Source organism: Cygnus olor, chromosome 10, assembly GCF_009769625.2.
Source record: "Cygnus olor isolate bCygOlo1 chromosome 10, bCygOlo1.pri.v2, whole genome shotgun sequence".
Classification (NCBI taxonomy): domain Eukaryota; kingdom Metazoa; phylum Chordata; class Aves; order Anseriformes; family Anatidae; genus Cygnus; species Cygnus olor.
In genome coordinates, this window is record NC_049178.1 from 17,773,182 (window position 1) to 17,785,324 (window position 12,143).

The window sequence follows — 12,143 nt, forward strand, 5'->3', positions numbered from 1 at the left end:
TAAAAGTCAAGGGGGTTATTCTAACTTCCTATACGAGTGTAACTCTTATTAGCACAAAAGAGAACTAGAGCACGTATTGGAAGAGAAATACAAAACACCCATTTCGGGGGAAAAAATGATGGAGAATATAAGAAGGATTTCAGGCTGAATGCCATTAGAGAAGAGTTAGCTGTGATGTCATATGTGCCTGCACACAATCCATCGTTCAAAAAACGAAGGCATCGCTGACATCATTTGATTATTAAAAAATAAAATTATATACTAAAAAAAAGCCTCCCTCCTCCTTCCCCAAATGTCGTTCTTTCAGAATAATTCTGAAGAGTATTCCTAACTAGCCTGTCAAATTGGGCAGCTGAAAGGTATGCTCATTACTCATCTGGCAAAATGGTTAAATAAAATAATAGAACAAATGGTAAAAGTAAGTCGAATAGATTCATGAACACTCGCAATAAATTATGTAATTTACCATTTAACAGTTTCATTTTAATAGCGAGAGGTAAATTTTCAGTCCGATTCCCAGAACTGCAGTGCAATTACCCGAGCTCACTACTGCTTGTGCCGCAACTTCGTACGTACAAATAAGGGGATTTAGACCTGAAACTGCCAGATCTACGGGAGCAATCAGGCACCTTCATGTCTCAGTCCTATTATTTTCACTCACTAGTGATCTGAAGTGTGATTTGCAGTTTCATTTTACAGCTCCTAAAGATCTAGCTCTCACAGCTCCGAACACTGCTGAAATGTGGTTTATTTTTAAATTGCTACTATGTACAGATGTAAAATCTAGATTATAGATGTGTCTAAATACAAAACAGCACAGATTACACAAATATAACACTAAAGGATGTGCTATTTTGTGTAAGACAATAGGCGAGCACTGAAACTAAAATACAGCTTTGAACAATGTATTAGTTCTAAAAACATAACAAAACCCCACTTACGAAGTAGCATTCTCTCCTTAGAAACATTTATTGCTATTATAGGTACTTAAGAATAAAAAGCAAAATGCTCTTAACCAAATTCATAGCTACATTAACTAGGGGGCTGGATTTTTCTTTTTATATGCACACTGACAGTATTTGTCTCACTCTTGCCAACTGTTCTGAAAACAAAAGAGCATGATATATGTAATTTTTTTTTTCTTAAATAAGAAGTGTCCATTACCAATTATTTTAAACTATAGCCCTGGCTCCTCATTGCATTTTTCAGGACAACTAGTCCCCTTCATTATGAAAGAAAATGTAGGCACAGGTTTAAAAAATGTATGTTGTGGGGACAGTTGACAGATTACCGCTCACGGAACTCAATTTCCCAACCCCAGGTATCACTGGCTCAAAGACAAACAGAGTTGCTCAACCTCTTTGTGTCCTTGTACCTCCATACCCAGGTGACCATGTTCAAGCAAGCAGAAAGTTGATTTAAACCTCGTAATGACATCAGTTTTAAGCCATCGTCTCTCTGATAAAAAAAAATCGTGCTGGATCGCAGCCTGCCTGAATTCTCGGGCTCCCCTCCGCCCCCAGCCAGCCTCGTCCCCCGCTGCTCGAGGCTCATCTCCCTGCCCAGCGCAGCCTCGGGACCCTCCTGTTTGTGTTTGGGCTCTCTCTGGCACCCCTTCGGTTTTAAATAGGCTTCTTCCCAACGTGGCGAGGACTAATAGTGGCACTAAGCCGCTAGCCGTATCAATCAATGCCACGACTCCTGAATTACCTACTGGTGTCTCCGATGTGTTACTGCACAGATTACACTTCATGCATCACCACATTCATTTCTTTCACATTACACATGAGCGTGTCTTGTCACTGCCCAATTGCCCTCCTTTGGACAGCTTAACTGATGTACTGCACAATGAACCTCACTGAGCAAACTTAATAGTATAGGAGCTGTGGGAAAAATTAGAAAGGTTGAAGCTTGAGTCCAGTGGGCACGTGGGAACGGCTTGTGATGTTTCCAACAATAAATCCGAAGCGTAATTAACGCGCGTTACAACATTCTGCAAGTATACATGGCACCACTAGTCTACATGCCCTTTTTCCCGAGCTCATCTCATGCCTTCTCGCCATCACTCGGCATGCTGATGGGGACCGACAAGCCACCCCTGGGCCTGATCCTGCAGCTCCCTGCCACCCACCTTCCCGCATCAGGACAAGTCTAACGTCAGCAGTCCGGTTCTGGGACGCAGGAAAGCTAAACCCAGTACTGCAGAGGGAAGTGTGAATGTCACCCTCCAACTGGAGGTTGCTCCAACACCTTTGCGGGTCTTGCAAAAATGAAAAACGAGCCTGAATAAACCATGCAGCCACTTGGCAGAGCAGACTCTACTCCCCAGCTTCGTCTCCCTCTGTCCACACCAGTTAATGCTCACCAGGCACCTCGCTTTCCTTTTTGCAGCTACACACACATAAAAAGGGAGGGTGAAGAGCAGAAGCAATTTCACCCCCCACCCCATTTAACCAAACAAAGCTGAATGTAAATTCATTATATGGTTTAGCAACCAGTAGCAGCCCCAAGGCTGCTTTGAAGAGCCCAAATCATTTCAAGCTGAGCTGACTCCAGTTGTTGAGGTGTGTGTTTAAATGTATTAGGGGGCAAAGGGAAGGAAAAGGTATGACTATTCAGAAACACCAGCATCTTAGTTGAAAGACCTGGTCCTCCCTGAGCCATGCCAACTTTGAACTACCTGCTTTAATCACAACAGACAGGAGCTCAGACAAGTCTGTTAAAATGTCCTAGAGGTTGTACAGAAACCCAGTTGAAAAAAATGTATGTATTAAGCCAAGAAGGAAAAGAAAGAACAAAAATGCCCAGGTTGTGATTACTGCCAAAAGTATTGTGATTTAAGTAGCTATCGCTTTCAACATATCAGTATCTTTAAAAAACAATAAAGCAGGGATTTCAGCAAATCAGTAACTTCCTGCAGAGTGCGGGACCGAATAAAGATGTAGGAGGATCTAATTGTCAATAACACCAGTATAACACCATTAAAATTAAATGGAGTTAATCCCAATTTGCCTCAGCATGGAGGGAAGAATGAAGCTCTGACGTACAGAGGCAGTGAAATGAAGGACATATAAACAGGCATGGAGAGGAGACACTGCCACCTTTCCCTTTCAGCCACAGAAAAGGGCAATCGCATTTCTACAGCTCGGCAGCGTGTGATCAGCGCTCCTCTGTGCCCAGCTCCCCACCAGTGGTAGAGCCAGAAAGGGCCAAAATAGCACATTAAAAAAAATAATAAGGAAAAGCTGCTCTCACACTATCCTAAGCCATGAACCCAGCACCAAAATTTTATTAGGAAGCCTCCTGTGGAGGATTTCAAGTCCGGATTAGTACAACCAGCAGCTTCGAGCCCGCCAGGCTGGATATAGCTGTGCAAATCGAATCCAAACTCCAAACCACCTGCCCCCTGCTAGCGAGAGCAGCCCACGGTTTCAGTGTTGCCCTTCTCAAAAATACCTTTCTAATGCCCACCTTGTCTGTCAGAATTTTTCTTTGCTCGTTATTTTGCAAGCCGATGATCTCTCTGTGTCTCACTGAGTGACAATTTCGTGTGCATGTGCTATCTGCCTGCTCGGCAGCCCCCCAAGCCCTCACCTACCTTGTGCAAGGGGCTGCAAAGGCAGAGTAGGCTGGCCAGGCTGGATTGTTAGCAGCCCTTGACGCTGCAAAGTCAGGAGGTGCTGCTGTTGCAACTGCTGCATCTGTAAGAGTTGCTGCTGAAAGGCCAACTGCTGCGTAGCCACCTGCTGTTGCTGGGGCTGGAAAAGAAAAAAAATGCACATTTGTCAATACAGAGCAAAGCACTAACAGAGGACTTGCAGGGCTCCTTGTCTCAACAGACTGCAACTCCTGATCATAGTCATTTGGTATCGAGGAAGGACAGCGAGCCCACTACCCAGTACCAAGGACCCCAAGGTTCGTGTAGGTGCTGGAGCTACCAACAGGGCTGCAGTCAATTTCCACCTCCGGTGGATACTTTAATTCCACCTCAATTCCTCCTGCAAACCCGATGAAAAACGTATGCAGAATTTGGTGCATGTGGCCGTGTTTTACCCCAGAAGTGGCTGCCCATCAGTGGTGGACAGAGCAAACGCTGCTGGCAGCTGTGGAAGCCCTGGGCAGTTCTTCGAAGCAAAGAACACGTCAAACGTGAGTCGCCCCACGTAAACACATCATGCTTGGACGTCATGAAAAACAGCCCTGTACTCTGCTCTGTTTGCTCATGCAAGGATTGTCTCGACAATTAAGGCAGTACAACCGGCTTGATTTATGGTATTTTACCCTTACTCTCTCTTATCCATCCATCAAGCAACAATACTTTGTTATGTGCAGAATGATTCTTTGCTGTACTTAAGGCTGCTACTTCTGCACTTTGAAATTTTTAATTATTCTCACTCTAAAGAAGACTGAGTTGCTTTACTCTGCAGGGACGTGAACCCTGAACCTCCGAGGTGTAAAAGAACATGTTGCTTTTCTCACTACTGTACCCGGAGAAGCTTTTAACTACTCTGTTTATCACTTCTGACATAAATAAATGAGAAAAAATCAGACCTTTGAAGAAGAAAAACTTCATCTAATATTGTTAATTAGCCATGACAAACGATGAAATAACATTGTAAATCTTTCATAGAAACAGCCACTAGATTTTAATTACACACATTCATAATTTAGCAAACAACATCTTACTTGAATGTGAGTGTTTAATATGTACAGTACTCCAGGCTTCTGAGTCCTTAATTTTGTTCAGTTAAGGAAGCCTCTAGGTTTTGCTTCCATGCTCATCTTGTGTTTTATTTGCTTTGTTCTTTAAAATCCATGAAAGGCTTTGCGTTTTGATAAATATCTTTTTATTTATTGTACAATGACAAGAGGAAAACTTTTGTTGTGTAAAACATCAATACATCATGCCAATGTTTAGCAGTTCCTTGTGCTGGCCAAAAAAAATTAATGTAGATTTCCTTAGTAATTATCTGAGTGATAGAAAGATAATACAGTGCAGTAGTACAATAAATAGAAGGAAATTATCTAATATCCCTAATCTGCTAGGAATCATATCAAGGTGGAGGTCTTATACACATTATGGCTAACAATTATGGAAAAAAAAAATTAACTCTTGCAAAACTACACACTTTTGCAAATAAAGCCTGGCCAGACAGCCAGCGTTCGGTGGCCCCTCCCTGGTATCGGTGCGGAGGATCGCTGGCCCCGTTCCCTGCTGGTGTCAAGCAGGAAAAATCCACCCGGGTCACAGGAGCAGGGCTGACGGCCACCAGCCAGGGGCCGGGGCCCCACCTTCTGCCAGGGCGCTGAAGCCCTCCAGCCCCGCCGCGCTGAATGTGACACAGTCACAGGGGGCTTAAAAGAAAAGAGGAAAAAAAAAAAGGAAAGAAAAAAAAAAAAACCTTTATTGGGGAAAGTTAAGGACAATGGCAATTACTTCTATTAAAATCCTTAAATAGTTGTTTTTGTGTTGCCATGCCCCATCAATCTTAATACTACAAGCAACTGCATACCTACAACTGTACCGACAGGCAAGTTCATTTTTTTTATTTCCCAAGAAGATCTATAACTTCGGGAACAGTTAAACAAGCGAGTGTTTAGCCATACTGGAACTTGGAGAGTTTTCATTTCTGTGCCACAGCTTGCTCAGACAGATCCAGTTGTTGCAACTATTGCCAACAGCACCAGATGAATGCAAGCTGCAGCGACAGATCCATTAGGAGCAATCCTTGCCTCCACAGATGTTCCCGCTCCAAATAGACATATATTTAATGTATATTTAGCGTGTCTATATATAATAAGCAGTATTTTGTAATAAATAAATTAATTAGCCACAGTAATCTGTGGCTTTACCTATTTGCCCTCTGAGTACAAAGTTAGCATTAAAGAAAACACCCCAAAACCCCGACAACTTGACACAAATCGCCTGATGCCCGTGCGGTTGTCTTCCCAGCTATCCCAAGAAAAGCTCTCCAACACGCTCTACTTTGAAAAGCCAGGATATAAAAGTATACAAGGCCCATTGTCCAAGAAAGAATTTAAAAGCAACGCACGTTGCCAAACTGCGCTCCCCACCCAGTTACCAAACACAGGATACAAGGCAGTTTGTTTACTTCTCACAATTGAATGCATACAAAAAAGGTCTCGGTGCAGTCCTGTTGTCAGGTCAGTAGTCAGTGTTAAAACGCTGAAATATCCTGATAAAACTCGCATTTTTGATCCCCTCCCTACAGCTCCTGTCAAAGGTCTGTTTTCCTTTCGTAGGTCCCTCCCTGCTGCCTAACACAAGCTGCCCCAAGCACTGGAGGACAAACGGCCACGGCCGCATCATCCCGCGGCCCCAAGCCCCCCCGGTGGGGGCTGCGGGGGGCCGGAGCCGAGCTCGCCCCACAAACTCACCCTCTGCCGCCCAAGTACAGCCTACAAGGGGACCGCCGGCCCCTACACCAGCCTGCTTAGGGGTTGGACCCCTTCGGTCCACGGGGATCGGCGGCGTTTTCCTTTTAGGACGGTGTGGTGGCACGAGCCACTCGCAGAGGGGCTCCGGGGAAGCCCTACATTCATGTGCTCGGTCCAGCCGTGGGGTACAAACTCACCCCATGGCAGCATCGCCACCAGCGGTCCCCTCGGCAGCACGGCACAGCCTGGGACCCGCCGCTGTTGTGGATTACAAGGAGGGGGAGGAAGGAAGACCCACCGCTCGCATGCTAATCTAGCCAGAATAAGCTCCTCGGCGCAGGAAAATGGGGCTGAGCAAACCTGCGGGATGGGACGGAGTGAGAGTGCTGTGGGAACAGGCCTCTGCTGAACCCCTCGGCAAAAAAAACCCTAGGGAAAGCTGGAGAGACTTGGGCCCCTTGTTCTCTTCTCCGCTATCATGTTAAAATGCTCTTCTTAAAACAGGAAGGAGTCTTTTCTTATTGTTACTTTCGACAGTGTAATATCAGAAGTGCGACCACAGTAAATCGGTGTGTTAGATATTGAAATGCCATCACATTGTCTAACTTCCCTTCTCGTCTTTTTTAACACAAAGTATTTTTTCTTCAAGCTCCGAGCCCTCATCTTTGTGTCTGAGATGCTCTCCTGTCTGACAACAGCAATTTAGAAGAGTTAACTTTTATCGTTCATTCTGCTGTGTAACTTTCCCCTTCAAATTTCTTTATCTGCCCTCTGAGCTCATCTGAACTTTCATGTTCTCCCAGCATGCAGGCTTGCATTCAAAACTATGTCTAATAGACCAAATAAGAGGTTAATAAGAAGTGGCAACAGAAAGAAAAAATACAATCCCTGGTAACTGATAAGAATGACAGTGGCAGCCCTTTATTGTTTGTCTTCAAATATAGAGTTAAAGATCTTTAAAAAACTAAATTTTGACGCCTTTGAAAAGAAAGAAGCACAAAATAACAACAGGGGGTTATTGCCTGCCAGCCACAGGGGAGAAGCTCCATAATTCTTATTCTCCCTTTTGAAGGCTGTTAGAAATCTGATTCAAAAAAGCAACAGCAGAAGGAGAAAGCCTCTTGAGGCTATCGCCATTTCCTGTGATCATGCATAATGCGTTTCAAAAGTGGGTTTTTACCATTTCTGTTGATCAATTGCACCTCCTTCATATCCCCTCTTTTTTCTGCTGTGTTTACATCTGATGTGACTCAATGACAAGCTCTGTCTGAGACTGTGAAACAGACCTGTCATGTTGATTTATGGGCGCATCAAACCACGACTTGTCCAAACTGAAGCTCGCAGTTCATTAATTAGAGAGTTGTGACTTTGAAGTCAGCTTTCAGACTGTGGTTTTTAACATTTGGCTTAATTTATATGCTCTTGAATGTGGATCTCTAAGGAAAAAACTGAAATTCCCTTCTTGTCTTTGAACTTCTTTTGACCGCACAATAATCATTTCTTTGTCCAGAGTGATGCCTGCATCCCAGAGTCATTAACGCGCATTGAACTGCCACTGATGAGTAAGCCCTACTGAATTAGAAAAACAGCCAGCAAAACAAAGCTGAGAGCATTCTGCACAGTGATATCTCACAATTACATGCCTTCCCTCCCTGTGCCATTTCCATTTTAATTACTGTTAGTCCTTTAGATTTACATTTTAGACACTTTTTAATCTGTTCCCTTTTTATTATAGAGGCGCCCGTAAGCGTGCTATGGTTAAGGTTGTGTCAGCGTTTCCATTATAAACCCCCTATTTTCAGGGGTTTATAACTCAGCTGGAAAAATTCACTCTGGGTTGAAACTTGGCACAGGTGGCACAATCTGCCAAGATTTCAGGGGTGAGAAATCGGTGCGCGCTTCGAGCATTACCAGTGGCAACGTGATGCCCAACCACTGCCGCTAGCACAGGACGCGGCACAGCGCCTCGCGCCAAGAGGCAGCTTTCTAGGATCTATCCGAGCCAGTGCTGATGTCAGACTGGAGTCTCAAACTCCTTGGGCCTACAGGGGTGAATTTGGTGCCGTCAAAATAAATGTCACTAAAGCAAAATTGAATTTAAGCACACCAAAATCAACAAAGTGAGAACGTGGCAGGTACTTAGAAAGGAGAAGCGCATTTAAAGTACAGGCAGACACCACCTTGGTGATCCTGCTCCTGCCATGGACCGTGGTGGCATCGGAGCGAGGTCTCGGGCTACCATGCACCGCGGTGCGCTGCAGCACCCGGGCACAACACGCTGCGACGGGGTGGCATTCCCGTGCTACCCCTGCATCTCGGCCCTCCCTCGCTGCTCACAACCAACGGTGCTCGAGCACGGTCCCTTCTGCTGAGCAAGGAACATCCCAACCTCTTTGGTTGGAAACTGCAAGTGCGAACTCAAAATCTCATGGAATTTTGCCCTGTTTAGAGAGGACAGCCACATATCTGGGCCTGCTTCCTTGCCCCCTCCCCTCTGCAACATAACTAACTTCCAAAAGCACTCTCCCAAGATACACGTCTAGATGCTTGCTCCAGTACTCATACCGAACATCAAGGCATGGTCCCCAGCTATAAAATATGTGGCAGCAAGCAAATGGAAAGCGCAGGAAAATACAGGCGAAAACAGGACAATAACTCTAAATCTGAAAGCTGAGACCTGATAGAGTCAGTTCAGTTGTGCAATCATTTATAAGATGAATGACAGTTTAATAGCCACTAGACAGTCCTCTGGGACCTGTGGTTTGAAAGTAAAATGGGTATTGTCTGTACCTCTTTAGGCTGTTTTCCAGCATGTTGTTGCTGTAAAAGTTGAAGCTGCAACTGTTCCTGTTGTTTCTTATAAAACTCTTGAAGCTGCTGCTACAAAGAAAAGGAAAGATGGTAAGTAACAAAGTGGAGAGCCAATTCAGTGTCCCTTTTGGTGTAATACACAAACTGTGATTTGAAAAATAGCATCCTTTTATCTGTAATGGTCTGACCTTTAGTTTGAAACTCGACAATAAATTCAGTGCACACTGACTATTCTTGGCATTATCGTTTGAAAAGTAATCTCCAAAATGAACTGATGAAAAACATACCATTTTCTACACAAACTAATTAAAATAAGGCAAGGAATGACCTTTGATTGTAACAACAAAGCCAAAATGCCCTTGCTGAGAGAGCCTGGCGAATCTCTGTTGTGAAACACACATGCTTTCTAAATGATAGGGTTTGACCGTATTAAGTGTTGTTCGATACATGCACAGACATCCTGGGAAATACTCTCCTCCTCCCCGCTGCCAGCCACTCGCCGCGCAGGCTGTGCTCTGGAGCCGGGAGGAGGCAGCATGGCAGCGAGGAGGGGGCACTCGAGGTGGGGTTTTGGTGGATGCCCGTGCTGGCCCGATGCTCGCGAGCCCACGCTGAGCCATACCCTATGGTAACCCAGCCTTGGGTTGCATCGGCAGCCAACCCTCGGCTGATAAAGGACCACGTGTTGAAACGGGGCACGGAGAGACACCGATGCACCGCGCAGCATACGCTGGCTGACATCAGACGGATTAAGGCTTGCGAACCTCTTGGCTTTCACTGCCACTGTTTCAATAGCCCTTTACGGTCCCACGTGGACGTAGCAAGGTCTGAAGTGGGAAGTACCACCCTACCACTTCGTTTATTGCAATTAATCAGGGCACACTGTACTTTCTGGGGGATGCAGGCAAAAGCAACAGGGACATCTGCCGAAGACCTGACACTTAAACATGCAGCTGCGTTATTTAGCTGATCCTGGAAATACTCCTAGCACTGCTCCTTGGATTTGTTTCCAGGAGCTATTTCTAGACCTAAAAACAAAAGAGCAGTCAGTTCATTTCAGAGTGTGGCTGCTCCGAGGAGCAGACCCCGAGAGGCGGGCAGCTGCTTTCCCGGGAAGACGTCGGGAGCGAAGCCCTCCGGTGCCTGCCAGGGCCCCGCGAGCGGCTGCGAAGGCGACAATTACCTGTTGAAGCATGAGTGCCTGCTGCTGTTGGAGCAGGACTTGGAGTTGCTGGGGAGTTAGCACTTGTTGCTGGAGGATCTGCTGCATTTGCTGGGGAGTGATCACTTGAGGTGTCATCATAGCCACCGACACGGGAACCTGCGGAGGAGACAGAGCGGGGGTCAGGGAGCGTTTCCTGGGAAGACGGGCAGGCGCGGGGAGGCACGAGCCCACCCCGAGCACAGAGGGACCGGCCGCGCTTCCCCGGCAACTCAGGTCCCTCTGTGCAGAGCATTTCTGCGATGGGAATTCTTTAAAGACAGCAGTACGGCGAAACCTGCCCAGATTTATTTGTTTTTACAAGGAACTGCCGGCTCGGTCCTTTCCCTCCCAGAAAGCCCCTCCCTGCCGCACAGAAATTCAAGAGCCCAGTATCCCATGCTGATGGGATCTAGACCCTGTTAGGACAGGATTTTAAGAAAATTGAAGGAAGGCTCAGTGACGTGAATAACAGCACTACACTCCTATGCAATTTTAACAGAGAGGCCCTGCTACGATGTCTTTACCATTCCATATTCACCCAGCATACAGATGCCTTCAATTCTTTCATATTATGTGAGATACCATTAAAAGCCGCTTTCCATGACATTTCAGTGACAAACAGCTACAGTGATGAACTTGATAGCATTTCATATTTGCAACTGTTAACACGTTTCTGCACGGGCATCTTTGCAAGGAACCTGTACACTGTATCTGAAAGGATGATGTCTTGTTCAGATAAAACACTGACATTAAAATGACAGGCTGTCTTGGCCAAGGTTACACAAATTGTATTCAAGCGGATACCTAATGACAATGCTATGAATTCTGCAAGCTTTCTAGAATGTAATTTAGCTATTCAAAATAATCACTGCACTTGTGTTTAATTTGCAGACTACATGAGAACCATTTTGTCAGTCCTAGTAATGCAAGAAGACTATTTCCCTAGAAACCCACCCCTCTATCCTCCACCCCAAAAAAGGAAAAGAAAAGGAAGAGAAAAAAACAATAGAAGAAAAGACAAAACCCATATGAGTTTTAACAGTAATATTTAAGCACCTTACTTTTCTATAGTTTCAAATCAAATAGGTGACAGCACAAAACTAAAAGCAGTAAAGGATATACTTTGCTAAAAAGGATCTCCTGTCATCTCATGTATTACAATAAAAGGTAATAATATGTTTAGCACTTTTTCTGTGCACCACTTTTTAAAAAATCAGCAGACAATAGCTGATCAGAAGATAAAAGAGTTTAAAAAAACCTTCCAGTGTAGTAGTAAGCAAGAGAGAAATGCAGTATTAATTTTATGTAACATAATGTCTTAATATGCAGTTTATCTTGACTTTTTCACATGATTTGTCCTGTCATTTGCATAGCAAGCTCTCATTCCTAATTTCACAGTCATTATGCACTGATGTCCTGATTTCTCAGCATCACTAATTTTGATGAACTAAAAATGGTTCCTGAAGGTCAGACTGATGTGCACTGCGCATCGCCCGGTGTTGTTGTGTACATGGCGTGCACCAGGGCCCGGCGCTGCCCAGAAAACACGTGCTCGAGACACGTCTGGCAATCCAACAGCCCTGTAACGCCAACACGGCGTGGTCCAGCACGAATCCCCCACATCCCAGCCACGAACCTCCTGTGGTCCTTGCTGGGGCAGGCAGGTGCGAAGGCAGGGAAATGGAGATTTAAGGATGGGACAAACTCCGGTCCCTCCGAAGCCACCGCG

At 45.2% G+C, this 12,143-nt stretch overlaps 1 protein-coding gene across 32 annotated transcripts in view; it reads right to left on the minus strand.

Annotated features, from left to right (window-relative positions):
- FOXP1 (forkhead box P1) overlaps positions 1-12,143 on the minus strand; it is a 370,950-nt gene that overhangs the window by 65,743 nt on the left and 293,064 nt on the right. For 21 of the 32 annotated variants that reach the window (XM_040568510.1, XM_040568497.1, XM_040568505.1 and 18 more), the window contains 3 exons: positions 10,394-10,531; positions 9,190-9,279; positions 3,599-3,758 (listed from right to left, as the gene is read on the minus strand). In XM_040568510.1, the coding sequence (XP_040424444.1) occupies positions 3,599-3,758; positions 9,190-9,279; positions 10,394-10,531 (388 nt within the window). The remainder of the gene's footprint in view (positions 1-3,598; positions 3,759-9,189; positions 9,280-10,393; positions 10,532-12,143) is intronic. The other 11 variants (XM_040568521.1, XM_040568515.1, XM_040568509.1 and 8 more) reach the window with 1 other exon arrangement.